General features: G+C 36.0%; 1 protein-coding gene across 1 annotated transcript in view; it reads right to left on the bottom strand.

Annotated features, from left to right (window-relative positions):
- Positions 1 to 12,994, bottom strand: part of LOC107017791 (uncharacterized protein At5g03900, chloroplastic) — a 39,431-nt gene extending 26,437 nt beyond the window's left edge. Inside the window, exons 1-4 of the mRNA XM_015218054.2 lie at positions 12,387 to 12,994; positions 5,983 to 6,090; positions 5,785 to 5,885; positions 4,805 to 4,885 (exon numbers count right to left, since the gene is read on the bottom strand). Of these exons, the coding sequence (XP_015073540.1) occupies positions 4,805 to 4,885; positions 5,785 to 5,885; positions 5,983 to 6,090; positions 12,387 to 12,773 (677 nt within the window). The 5' untranslated portion in view covers positions 12,774 to 12,994. The remainder of the gene's footprint in view (positions 1 to 4,804; positions 4,886 to 5,784; positions 5,886 to 5,982; positions 6,091 to 12,386) is intronic.
- Positions 12,995 to 13,294: the final 300 nt, after the last annotated feature.

Here is a 13,294-nt window from a genome sequence, read left to right as displayed (position 1 = left end):
GGTCATGATAAAGTTACCCACTGAACATGTATCACGATTGCTAGGTTAGAACATTAAAATGTGAAAATAAGTATATTTCTTTCCTAAAACAGAAGCAGTAATAGTTTTTGCATGGAATACCTAAGAGCAAAAGATAGCACTTTTATGGTATTAGGCTAGCTGTCATGGTCACTGATCAATCAGGAAAAAGGAAAAGACGAAATCAACCGTCTTGGTGCTATTATCTTACTGTTATCAAATAAATAATGTTCCTTTTATTTAGATTAACTCAATTAAGTATCTTCTTCCCCTTTTGAGATTCTAATTGTCTTATATTTTCACCACAGTTATCTTCACAGGTCTTGCACAAACTCAAAGGGGAACTCTTATTTTGCAGTACATAACAGACATTGTAGATATCTAGAATAGCTGCTTCAAAGAGCCTTGGACTAATCATGTCTACCCATAATGAGATCTTCATTCCATTACCTTGTTTATATATTGCTTTGTTTCTGATTAATGACCAATGTTTCCTTATGGATCTCCACACACAGATCCCACCCCATAAAAAGTGTTCACGGGATTTGTTGTCGAATTACCTCTCATCCAATTCTTGGTTTTAGTCACCTCTTTCAACAGAGAGTTCTCATCTAGAGCAACCTCCACAACCACCGCAACACCAGGCTATTATTCCGGATCTTCTGGTCTCTAATTAATTGCCCAATCTCATTTCTTTTTACTAACTGTCAGAGTGCTTCACCCCAGACCTCACTTGTGGGATTTCACTGGATACGTTGTTGTTGTTGTCAGAGTGCTTCAGTTAACCATATGTATCTTGTTTTTCTAACTGTTTCCTTTCCAAAGGAAATTCCTTCTTAGTGCATTAATTATTTTCTCACGTTTGCAGGCATTGGAAATATAAGCATCATATAAGTAGGCAAAGCATCAAGCACACTGAGTATTGACTCTTCCAGCTAGTCATTTTCTTCTTACATTTTCCTATTAATCATTACATATAAGACTAAAGGTATATGATATACCTTTAGACTGGCTCCTAGTGGTATTCCCAAGTATACTTTTGATAATTCTCCTGTCCTTCCACTTAGGTTTTCAGTCAGTCTATGTATATCAGTTACCTCATTAATTGGGTATATATTGCTTTTGAGACAGTTTACATTCAAACCAGAGATAGCATCAATTGGAATAAAGATCACCCTAAGCATTGTTGATTGATATCATCTACATATTGCGGATGAGAGATCTCCATATTGTTGCTTCTCCTAGTGTTCACCTTGAAACTCCTGATCCACTCATTCGCTTCTGCTGTCTTCAGCATATCATTCAGTTCTTCCATTGCTAAAATGAAGAGGAATGGAGACAGAGGATCTCCCTGCTTCAATCCTTTGAGAACTTCATTGACTGATCTAGAATTTATTTTGATTTATCCATCTTCTTTCAAAAGTCATCTGAAATAGAATGCATATCAGTTACCCCACATTGAATAAAGAAGGCCATTGAAAATCCATCAAGGTCGAGGCCTTATCTCCTGTGCATACTTTGATATTGTCCCATATTTCCTGAGGTTCAAAGGGGTGTAGTAGTATCAAATTACCATCTTGTGATACCATGGGGCATACCCTTAGAATACATTGTGGTCTCCATTCCTCTATTCTGTATCATAGTATGGTACTATTTCTCTCTTGATATCTTCAGGATTCACCAAAATATCCCCTTCTAAAGAAGATTGGTTAATATAGTTGTGGTTATCAGAAAAAAAAGCTGGTCAAGAGAGTTGTATCTTCTGTGAGCATTTGATGTTCTATGGAGAAACTGTGTTTTCTATCCCCCTTGTTTCAGCCATAGATGAATCTTTTACCGCTATGTCACCTCCTCATGCTTTGCCTTCTCCTCAAGCTTCATAGATAAAGCAGTCTTTGTGGCTAATTCTACCTCAGATAAATTCCTAAAAACCGAAATTCCATCCAGTTCTGCAAGTTGATTAAAAATATTTTGTTACTTCAGACCCAAGTTTCCTTGGATTGTCCTGCTCCATTCTTTTTGTTTATCCTACAAAGCTTTCAATTTGTGGCTAAAATGTGGTCTGGTCTTCCACCACAAACAAGGGAACCCCCTACCCGTTCTTATCTCTTTCAGTGAACCCCTCTGTGTCTACCACCAGTTCTCAAATTCGAAATAGGATTTAAGCTCTCACTTGTTTGCACTTAATGGGGTCTGAATCTGAATGGTTTAGACATTCGACCATTAAGTGTATTTGTTTTGGTTACGATTTAAGCATTTAATAGGTCTGGATAGGACTTAACCATTAAGATCTAGAACAAAGTCTTAATATTATTAAGAGGTATTCTTGTGTGGATAATATTCATCATGACTCTATTCACAATCATCAGCCACCACCACTAACCACCTTTGCCATCACAACCACCACCATTAACCACCTCTTCTATCACAACTACCCCCATCATTATCAGCCACCATAATTGTCGTCTACCACCAACCATCTCTGCCATCACAACCACCACCATTGCTAAACACTACTATCAACTTGTATTATATCAGTTGTTGCCACCTGCACCTCTACCACTACTGTCAAATCAGGACCACCACTGGTTCTCACTACCAACAAACTCCACCATCACAACTGGCACCGCCGCCTCCACCTCCACCACTACTATCCGTCACTACAAGTCTACAACTACTATGGTTAATTTCTACTCCCAACCACCTCCATCATCATAATTAGCACAATCACCAACTACACCCATATCAGCAACTAACACACATTCTTCCGCCGCCACCACCAACTACTAACATCAACCGACTTCATCATTACAACCACCAACATCACTACCAATCGCCACAATTCTGACCGTCACCACAACATCAACCACCTCCACCGTCACAACTATCACCACCATCATTACCAGTTTCAGGGAAGCGTGAAGCGGAAAAAAGTGATAAGTCCCCGCTTCATGCTTTAATTGATGAAGCGCTCACATACTCATTCTAGTCTCTAGTCTGAGCGTAAAAGGCTCGCATCGCTTTGCAAACACTGATCTACTAGTCATTTACAACAATTACCATCACAACCACCACTACAAACTATCTCTACCATCATTATTAAGCATAAAAGTTTCATTTTTTTGTTGTATCAAATAATAATTTTATGATATTAATTATTATTGAATTGTATATTTATTATGTACATATAAATAAAGTATGTACATTCAGATTTTGAAAAACAACCCGGCTTAATCATTTAGTCATTTAGTGTTCAGATCAAGAGACAACATCTTTAATCATTCATATGTGCATTCAGATTCAAACGTCTAAATCTTAATTAAAACAAATAAGAACGTGTCAAGTCTTGCGTCTATGACATGAAGTAACTTTGTAGCATCAAAGGAGAGTGATTTGAAGTAACTGGATCCCAATTACCACATTGAAGCATCAAAGGAGAGTGATCTGAAGTAACTTTGTGCACTACAAATTGCCTGATATTTCGGAAGCCTTCATCCAACTCCTCTAAAATTAAGAACCTGTCCAGTCTTGCGCCTATGACATGTCTATCCCCTTTATTCCGACTGAATTTCCCTACTATTAATTCTAGATCCACCAGCTCCATGTAATTTATAAAATCTGAGAAGTCGGACATTGCTCTATTGTATCTAAATCAATTCTTTCTCTCAAGAAACCTCTAGCAATGTTAAAATCCCCACAACCACCGCAGGCCCTTCAAGCAAACTCCTTGTTGATCCAATTCTCCATCATACCTTTTCTCTTTCCTTCCTAGCATTTGGAGCGTAAAACCAATGATGTCAATTGAAATCCTGGGTCCTCTCATTAGACTTGTAGGTAATGTAGTAGGAGCCAAACTACTGATTTGGCTTGGAAAACTGAAAGTCTTGAACCTATTCGTGTTTGGACTGGAAAACTAAAAGGCAGATATTTTTTTGAGAAGGTAACGATCTAAAAGGCAGCTATTTACTCTTACATAAACAGCACAACTTAATGCTTTGGAGTTTGACTACACCCGAAGAGAGAGGCGTCAATGTGAGAAGAGTTCCACACACAAAGTCTAGAAGAAAAAGTTGTTGCTACTACAAAAGAATCTGTTCCTAACAAAATTTATCCATACAGTTTTTAGTGTAACGATTAATTTCTTTGTGTTGGTTCCAATACAATATATTGATTACTTTTATAGTTGATTGTAGTAGGTGTTGCTTAGTGTTTGTAAGGGACTTTATGCATAGGGTAGAGTCATTGAAGAAAAGAGTAGAGAGGTAAAGGTTGAGATTGTTGGGAACAATTTCTTAGGTGCTACAAGGACAATTGTAAACCTTAAATTTGGGTCGATTTTAGTGGAAGAGATTGAGTGAATCCTACATAGGTGGGTGTAGTTTTTGTCTCCCTTGGGCAAGGAGTTCTCCAAGCCAAAAGCTTGTGTTGATTTACTATTCTTCAATTTACCTTCTTGCATAGTTGCTCAAAGAACCTGGCTCTTTGAGTACTTAGGTCGCAGCCAAATTAACAAAAGTGCATCATAAATATAAATATCGACTCAGATGGAAAAATAAGTTAATATCAAATGAAGGAAAAGAAAACACTCAAGTATCTCTAAATTTAATGATCTCAAGTTGTTACAATAAATATACATAATAAGAAAACCATGGAATCAGTCAAAATTTAAGAAAACAAATGCACAAAAGAGGTCATAAGTGAAGCCCTTAATAAATTTCAAGAAGCAAGCAAAATTGCACTAGAGCGATATTGCTTTTTCCTCAACAATGGATCAAATTATAATTACCAAAATAAATCGGTTGGGCTGAAGTAAAATGAGAAACCGCTGTCATAAGATCTGCCTCGTCTTCCCCGATTGTCTTCTTCACTGTAAAGAAAGCAAATGTCAAAAACAAATGGCACAAAACTAACAGTTTGGAAAGCCACCTTGTAGGATTTGGTGTAATTACTATCCTAGTAATGACATAGCTTAGTAATTACACAACATAGTAACTGAGAATATCTATTTGTTTGTCATATAATAATTACTGTGAAATTGCCAACGTAGTCTTTGGTTGCCCAAGATTAATTACATAATTAGATCTTTTAAACTTTTAAATAAAGTTAATTATCAAAAACTAGACGTTATTGTTTGATAAACATGTGTCTATGCAGGAAATATTGTTCAATCATATATATTAGTAGGTATTCAAAATATATATTTATTTTTTAAAATGTAGCATTAAATAAGTGTAGATTTGTAACTAAATATTGTAAAATATAATTGATAGTATTTGGTTTTCAAGAAAAAAATAATATAGTTGAATTAATTAATAAAAAATGTAACCAAACACAGTTTGCAAAACATTGTGGGGATGAATGTTTGACAAAAAATCAATATTACAGTCATAATTTTCTAACATTTTCAAATGTTTGATAAAAAAATAATATATAATTTCTTACATCTCTCAGTATGAGTCAATTGTGAGGATGCATGTTTGACAAAAAATAAATTTGTAGCCATAATTTTATAATGTTTTCAAATATTTGACAAAAATTAAGATATGAATTCTTACATCACTCAGTATGAGTCAAGTTTGTCTCTAACCTCATTCAGTAAGGAAATCGAACTTTAGTGGCAAGTCCAACTTTAATGAGATCACTAATTATAAGCCAAGTATGTAGATGACTCATTCTTTCTACAATTAGGAGGTGTAATTTTAAACAATCAGAATACTAACACAAATAAGCCAAATGAAGGGGAGACAAACTTGCATAGACAGATACCTTCTACTAGAGAGGATAGCAATTATGGTTGTATAGACAATGACAATCGAAGCAATTAGTGTTGTACCAAAGGAAACCCTCACTAAGTATTCACCTGCAAGCTGCAAAATATTAAGGTTCCCTCGGAAGATTAGTATTTATAGGTAGACCTATTCCAAAAAACACATACTGACATCACCAATAAAATAGGATTAATACCTTTGCTTTCTCCAGCAAAGGCTCAATCTTCATCCTAAATGATTTAGCTGTGAGATTTGAACGATAATCCTTAGGAAATACATACAGGACATCACCTTCATCTGACACCTGCCAAAACCATATTAGCCGCACTCTGATTAAACAACCGAAATGTAGCATAAATGCTTCACGCTACAACCCTACAAGTCATACATTAAAAAGGTGATCAACTTCCAAAAGAAAGACTACAAGTTCAATGATACTATTCCACAAAAAATTAGAGCGTTCCAACGAAAAAATCCTAATAAAAAGCCTTGAACAAAATTGTCAACAGATACATCATATGAAATTGCAAACTTTTCAGCTACCACTGATCACTCTTAAGAACATACTCATCATCCTTTGGGTTAACCTTCTCTATTTAAACTAACTGGATGATTTAATCAAAATAAGAGAAACTTCGTCTTTTCTGGCAAGCTTCGCAGGCAATATGAGCCAATGGCAAGAAAGGTCATCACTATTCTGAAAACCCCAGTTATTCCTTAAATAAGTATATCCAACCATTAGGTCCTCCAAATTTTTCTTGCTTAGCACTAACCTCCAGATTTCGAGCACTTTCCACCAACCATTGCATTGTTTCTGAAATCTGAGTTCTCCTGCAATATTCTCTTTCCCTTTCAAATTTACTTTTGCCAAAAAAGGGTATACTCAAATATTATTTTTTTTTTGAAACTGGTAAGGTTGATTTTTTTCAGCTTTAAGGGTATGTTGGCTACCTCCAAAAAGAAATAATTACAGATTTCCTATCAAATCTATAATCTGGTCTATATCATCTATACAAAGCTGTTTACACCCAAAAAAAGTAGAGATACTATACAATTCTATTTAACTTTGTGGATGGAATTGGATCTATCTTCAAAACATCTTGCATTTCTTTTTTTTCCAGATTGACCACCATACACATGATGGTATTAGCTTCCACCATCACTTTTGACTCTTACTGCCTCCCCTCCTAATCCAACAGCTCAACAGATCTGATGTATGTTCTGGCATTGTTTGGTTCATGCTTGTGATGTTGAGAAACAAGTTCCATATTTGAGCAGTAAACAATGCAGGTTTCCCCTGTCAAGTTGTACAAAAAACACCTAGGAACTAGTTGTCTGCCTTTCTTTTGTAGAACTTCTTCTGTTAAACATGCTCTCTTTATTACTAACCAGGTGAAACACTTTACTTTTGTAGGAATGTCACTTTTCCAGGAGTAGTTCAAACTATATTTTGGGGCCCCTATCATCCCCATTAGTCCTCTTTTCTAGGCATTTTTGACTGAGAAGACTCCATCCTTGCTATGTTTCTACAAGATCTTGTCTGTTGTTGTTGTAGTTATAAACATTCCAGGTAGTTTTTCCAGTAGCGCTGCCACCCTCTCCACCTCCCAGTCATTGTGTAGTCTTCTTAAAGATATTTCCCATCCTTGTTCTGTCCAACAATCACTAACTCTAGCATCAGGGTTCTCACAGATTAGAAACAAATCTGGAAAAATTTCTCTGAGAGAAGTTTGGTCTATCCAACCAACTTTCCAAAATTTAGTTTTATTTCCATTACCCACCTTGATATACATATTTCCTTCCATTTGTGGCCATAGGTTCCTGATTGTCCTCCATACCCCGACCACATTTGGTTCAGAGGTGATTTTTGTACACCAAGGATTTAGTTCTCCATATTTTTCTACTATAACCTCCTTCCAGAGAGCTGTATCTTCCTCAGTGTATCTCCATAGCCATTCCATCAAAAAGCTTTCATTTTGCAGCCTCAAATTTCTGATCCCTAAACCCACACTTTCTTTGCTGAGAAGAACATTCTTCCAGTTGACTGAGTTATAACCCTTTCCCTCCTATTGCTTTTCTACTGGAAGTTCCTTCTAAGTTTGTCTAGTTTTTTCACCACCCTTGCTGGGATTGGAAACAAGGACATCACATAGGTTGGTAAAGAGTACAGAACAGAGTTTATGAGGATCAAATATTTGGGTTGGATTATAGTGATATGGTTGTCGTTCTCCATTGACCTTTTAATTAGTTGGACATTAAGAATGTTTTTCTCCATAGTGATCTCAAGGAAGAACTATATCTCGGGGGAGGCAAGTAGCCTTGTATGTCAATTGTGCAGGTCACTCTATGGTGTTGAACAACCTTCTAAAGCTTGGTTTAGGAAGTTCAATAATTCAGAAATCCGGCAAGACTTGTAGTGGAGCTGATCACTCTATGTTTTGTCGACATTCTGCATCAAATTCAGTATTTATGAGATTGACCGTAAATTTTGTGAAGTCAAAAGATCAACTTACCAAGCCCCTCATAGCTCCTCGTATTAGTTACATTTGTAACAAGCTAGATACATATGACTTGTATGCACTAGCTTAAGCGAGAGTGTTAGAATAGGAATAGGAAAAAAAACAATATATACAATCCTACTTAGAATAGGAATAGAGGTAGTATGTAGAATCCTACAGAGAAAAGGATTGTATTATAGTGTCCTAGTAGGAAAAGAAGTCTAATGTACTGTGTATAATAAAGTCTCAATGTAATAATGTAGATACGCAATGCAATAATATTCTTATCCTATATTCCTCACACTTATTTTAATAATTAAATTGGTTTTAAGTGTATTTATTCTCTTTGTATGTTTTATTTTCTGACATCAACGATCAGTTTAGAAGTTTATTGCTCCGGGTTTATATATATTTATTTTCCACACAAGTAGGGCTGGGCATATTCTGGTTGAAACTGAAAAAACCGACCCAACTAAATTTCTTTTAATATCAGTTTCAGTTAAATCGGTCGGTTTTGGTTTTAACTTATAAAATTTCAGTTTTTCGGTTCGGTTTTTAACAAAATAAATTCGGTTAACAGAAAAAAACAAATTTTAATACTGCACACTACTGATTAAACTGAACTTACCCAATTCTTAAATCAATGAATCCCAAAATTGAAACTCTCACAACTCATGTCTCGATGAGATGACGTTGACTCACATCAACTCGTCTTACAGACGAGCCTCCGTTCGTGCTCTGCTCTCGACACTCGTCAGGCACAATCATAGTGACTAAAACTCACTCAGTTGACAGTTGCTGCTTGCTTTTTAATTGTTAAAAACTTTTGTATGTTGCCTGTTAAGTTTTATGCCTTGAGGCTGAAGGCTGGAGTGAATGCCTAGTGCCTGGAATCCTGATACTCTTAGCAAATGGCCATGAATCATGATCTCATTGGTCCCTGAAACGTGGAAGCTACTTGAATGTTTGTTGTCTATTAATGTCCTTACCCCTGAAAGCTGAAGTCTGGCCTTGTTTTAATTTATCCTAATTTCTATTCATTGTGATTGAAATTTGAAAATGTGTTACTAGTAGTAGTGAAAATGTTCACTGGAGGTATATTTTGGGAAATGACAAGAAGTTGACAACTTCGTTTGAAACTTCATATGAAGAGGTGAATTTGTTCAACAACGACAATGTAGCCATTATTATCTCACAAACCGATAAACCGAACTGAAATTGTGAAAACCAAACCTAACCGAATTTATTTCAGTTTGGTTTGGATTACATTTTCACCAAACCGAGAACAAAAAAAAAAAAAAACCAAATATCATAAACAGAACCGAACAAACCGAACGCTCAACCCTACACACAAGTGCCTTTAATTACATTCTTGTTTTACCTTTAATTACTCCATATTTCCCATAGACCTTTATAGTATCCATCCTTCCATGTCTCCTCACAACCCTTCACTTTCTCCTCTCACCACCTTATAACCCCTCCCCGTCTTCCTCCTTACTCACCTCTTCCTTTTCAAATCTTCTTCTCTCTAAAGCTCTCTCCCATGGCAAAAGACAAACTTTCTTCCATTTCCTCAGACATACGCGCAAGCGTCTTCAACGCTCTAAAGAAAAGATATCATTGTGGATTATATCTCAAATTCATTAAACGTATAGGTTGTTGGATCATCCAAGACCAACACAAAGAAACAATCTATATCTCAAGGTCAAGTAACAAAAAGCTCAAGTCAAAGAAACCAGGTGATGTCTTGAAGACATGCAACTTTTTGGGGGGATCATAGAAAAGAATAGGTGCGCTGCCTTCGAGATCAGGCACATTGCCACCGGAAGGATCATAAATCTTGAACAACTTGAGGACTCCCATTGCCCTATAAGTGTTTTCTTCAACGCCCATAAATTATCTATACTATTTCAACTTTGTGAAAACAAAGTGTTTTGCCAATATGGGCTATTGAAGATAAAGGAAACTAAAGATATGGAACATGTTGAACAACCTACAATGTGTACAACAGAAACAGAGTCACACTAGGACTAGGCTACTTATATCGACTAGGTTGCTACTTCTTGTACTAGCTAAAGTCGACTAGGATTAGGTTATTTATAATTGCAGTATTATTATAGTAGTAATAGTTATTGTAGTAGGATTCGACGTACAGCTAACTTCGGATTCGACTACTCACTCCCTATATAAAGAGTATGTACTCGACAATCATCAATACAATCCTCATTTTTTATGGTAAGTGATCCAAGAAGTCCCTTTCAAATACCAAGGCAGCCTAACTGTTGAAGACAAAATAGCGGATGTTCTTGCTTCTGGATGGATTAGAAGGTGGCAGAGATCCAAGGATACCCTGGCTTCACTGATGTGAAATGTACGTCTCTCTAATGGTACCATCACCGATGTAGGTAAGCTGCAGCTAGCTGTTGACAGCCAACAGCATGAAGGAGTCAAGTCTGTGAATGAAATCCTAGGAAGCTTAACTCTGCTGCTCATGTGACTGAGACTTCAATCACAAAGCTAGTTGTTGCTATCCAGAATTCATACTCCACACTCTCCAAGAACATAGAAATGTCCAATTATTCTTTCTCTCAGAGGGTGATCATCACCCTTAAGTATTTCCTTGGTGGAAATTAAGACTTCTAAACTGTTTCTTTTACCTCCTGTTGGTTTCTATTTTGGGTTGTATATCCTTAACAGTACTCTATAGTGGCCTCTCTTGCACCCACCAGTTCCTTGAACTCCTCTTCCTCTTCTGACTGCTAATCATTTTTTATTCCGAAATATTTATGCATGTAGCTTTTAAATTGCTCATCTAATATCATTTGTGTATCTCTATCTCTATGTGGTATTATTAAGTTCCTATGAATATTTAGCTGCTTGAATGAAATTGCTTTTGTGTGCTTAAGTGTGTCTTAGACACAAGCTTATTATGTTTCTATGTGTCGTACATTTCATCTAGTATCACATGCAGGGTCATTACCTATTGGGAAGAAGACTCAAGTCACTTAATATCACACAAGAGTCAAAGAATGAGGGGGATCTAAACATGAATCTACATACATACATTCAGGGAGAGAAATCATTCCTTAATACTGAGGGAAGTAAAATGAATACACAATAAGTACCCCTTTAATTGTCATCATCAAAAATGAGGAGATTGTTAGCCCAATAGATTCAATGATGAAAACTAACCATTACAAAATATTTGTCTTTGCGAATCAAAAAGGAAAGAGGTCTCTATCACAAGGAAGGAAATTTGCAGTGCAATCAAACAGTCCCAAGGTCAAGGGTCAAGGACAATATGCCAAGTAATCATATCAGAAGTTGCCTCAATTACAAGGCAAAGATTCATCAATACATAGGCATTTAAGGATAACAGAATCTGTCAAGGTTCTACACATGGGAAAAAATCTCATAAAGTTACACAAGAAAGGAATGCGAATACTGAGTACAATAGAATGGAGAGAATAGGCAGCTATACTGGTAGAGGTTGTTGCCAAACATAAAACTAAAGTGATCAAGGGACTTTTTAACATTGTACTTCAACAACTACACTGTACCCAAGTTACACAAACAAAATTCCCTAGTAACCCAAGGGAACCGGACTACGCACCATATTGGTGATCCGAACAAGTATGAAATCCATTTCTACTTCACATTCTGCACTTAACTTTTCTTTTTATGTCCATTCTGTTTACTTGAACCTTTTGCAGGATCAAAGTTGACTACAGGCTTACTAGACACCCCACCCCTCTTGAAAAATCACTGATGTACAAGCCATGGTAGACTTTATAGTTCTTCACAATCTTTGAGAACTCTTTTGGTATACAATTATGTTCCTACCAGCGTATTCTTGATGCTGATACTTCTATAAATTTTTTTACCTTGTCGAAAAAAATAAAAAACTCAAGGGAACGAAAGTGAAAAAGGTAGCAATGAAAGTTGTAGGCACTTTTCATAAACATGATATAATTACATGAAAAAACTCAATTTGATAAAAAGTCATTAATCTTCACAAACCAAGCATTTGATTTTACAACGCCAAAAACAAATAATATTCAAAAGTTAAACTTTTTCCCTATAAAATAAATGGAATATTTACCTCCAAGAAGCCATTTGTATCAGCAGCCAGAGCTTGCAAAGCTTTCTGAGCTTCACTCAACTGTAGCCCAGCTTTACTAGCAACATCCCCAACTGTAACCCTCTTTCCCAATGCATCAATAGCGTCCATAGCCCGCTTCCGTACATCAGAGGGCAGCTTATCACTCTCCACAATCCCTCCAGTCTTAACCTCAACATCAAGACTGGCCCTAACCAAATGAACTGAACTCCTCCTTGCCCTCAAACCCCCATTTTTACTCAAATTCCAAGAATTAAAAGAGTGTATTCGTGAAGGTTTTAGGACAAGGGAGGTGGATTTTTGAGAGAATAGGATGGATTGAATCCTGGTGGGTGTGACTGCGAAGAAGCATGTAGAAATGGCTGCCATTTACTATAAATATCTTCTTCCAAATCAAGACATTTCCATGGAAAAGAAGAGGTTTTTGAATTTGTTTCTCCTTCTCTTTTGCCGTCAACTCTCTTGCTGGTCTTGAATTTGGAATTTGCTGGGTGAAGGAGGAGGATGATGAATTTGGAATTTGCTGGGTGAAGGAGGAGGATGAATGGTTGGATTGGTGTTGTTTGGTTTGTAGAGAAAACGGAAAAGGGCCAGAATATGGAAAACGTCATATTCCTTTGGAGAAAAAAAAAAAGATTTAGTTTTTTTAATAATACTTTAATTTTATTTTTTTACCTGGTATGTTTAAGACACATTTTAAGATTACAAGATTCAAGGAGTATATTTCACATAATTTTAATTTAGAACCATAAAATTAAAAAGTCTTTTTTCTTTTCTTAAACTTCATTTCAAGTCAAACTAGGTCATTTTTTTTAAAATGGAAAGAAAATCATAAATATCATATATATATATATATATATATATATATATATATATATATATATATATAA

This window comes from Solanum pennellii, chromosome 4 (assembly GCF_001406875.1).
Source record: "Solanum pennellii chromosome 4, SPENNV200".
NCBI lineage: Eukaryota > Viridiplantae > Streptophyta > Magnoliopsida > Solanales > Solanaceae > Solanum > Solanum pennellii.
Note: the sequence above shows the minus strand (reverse complement) of the source record. Positions and strands in the feature narration are given on the sequence as shown.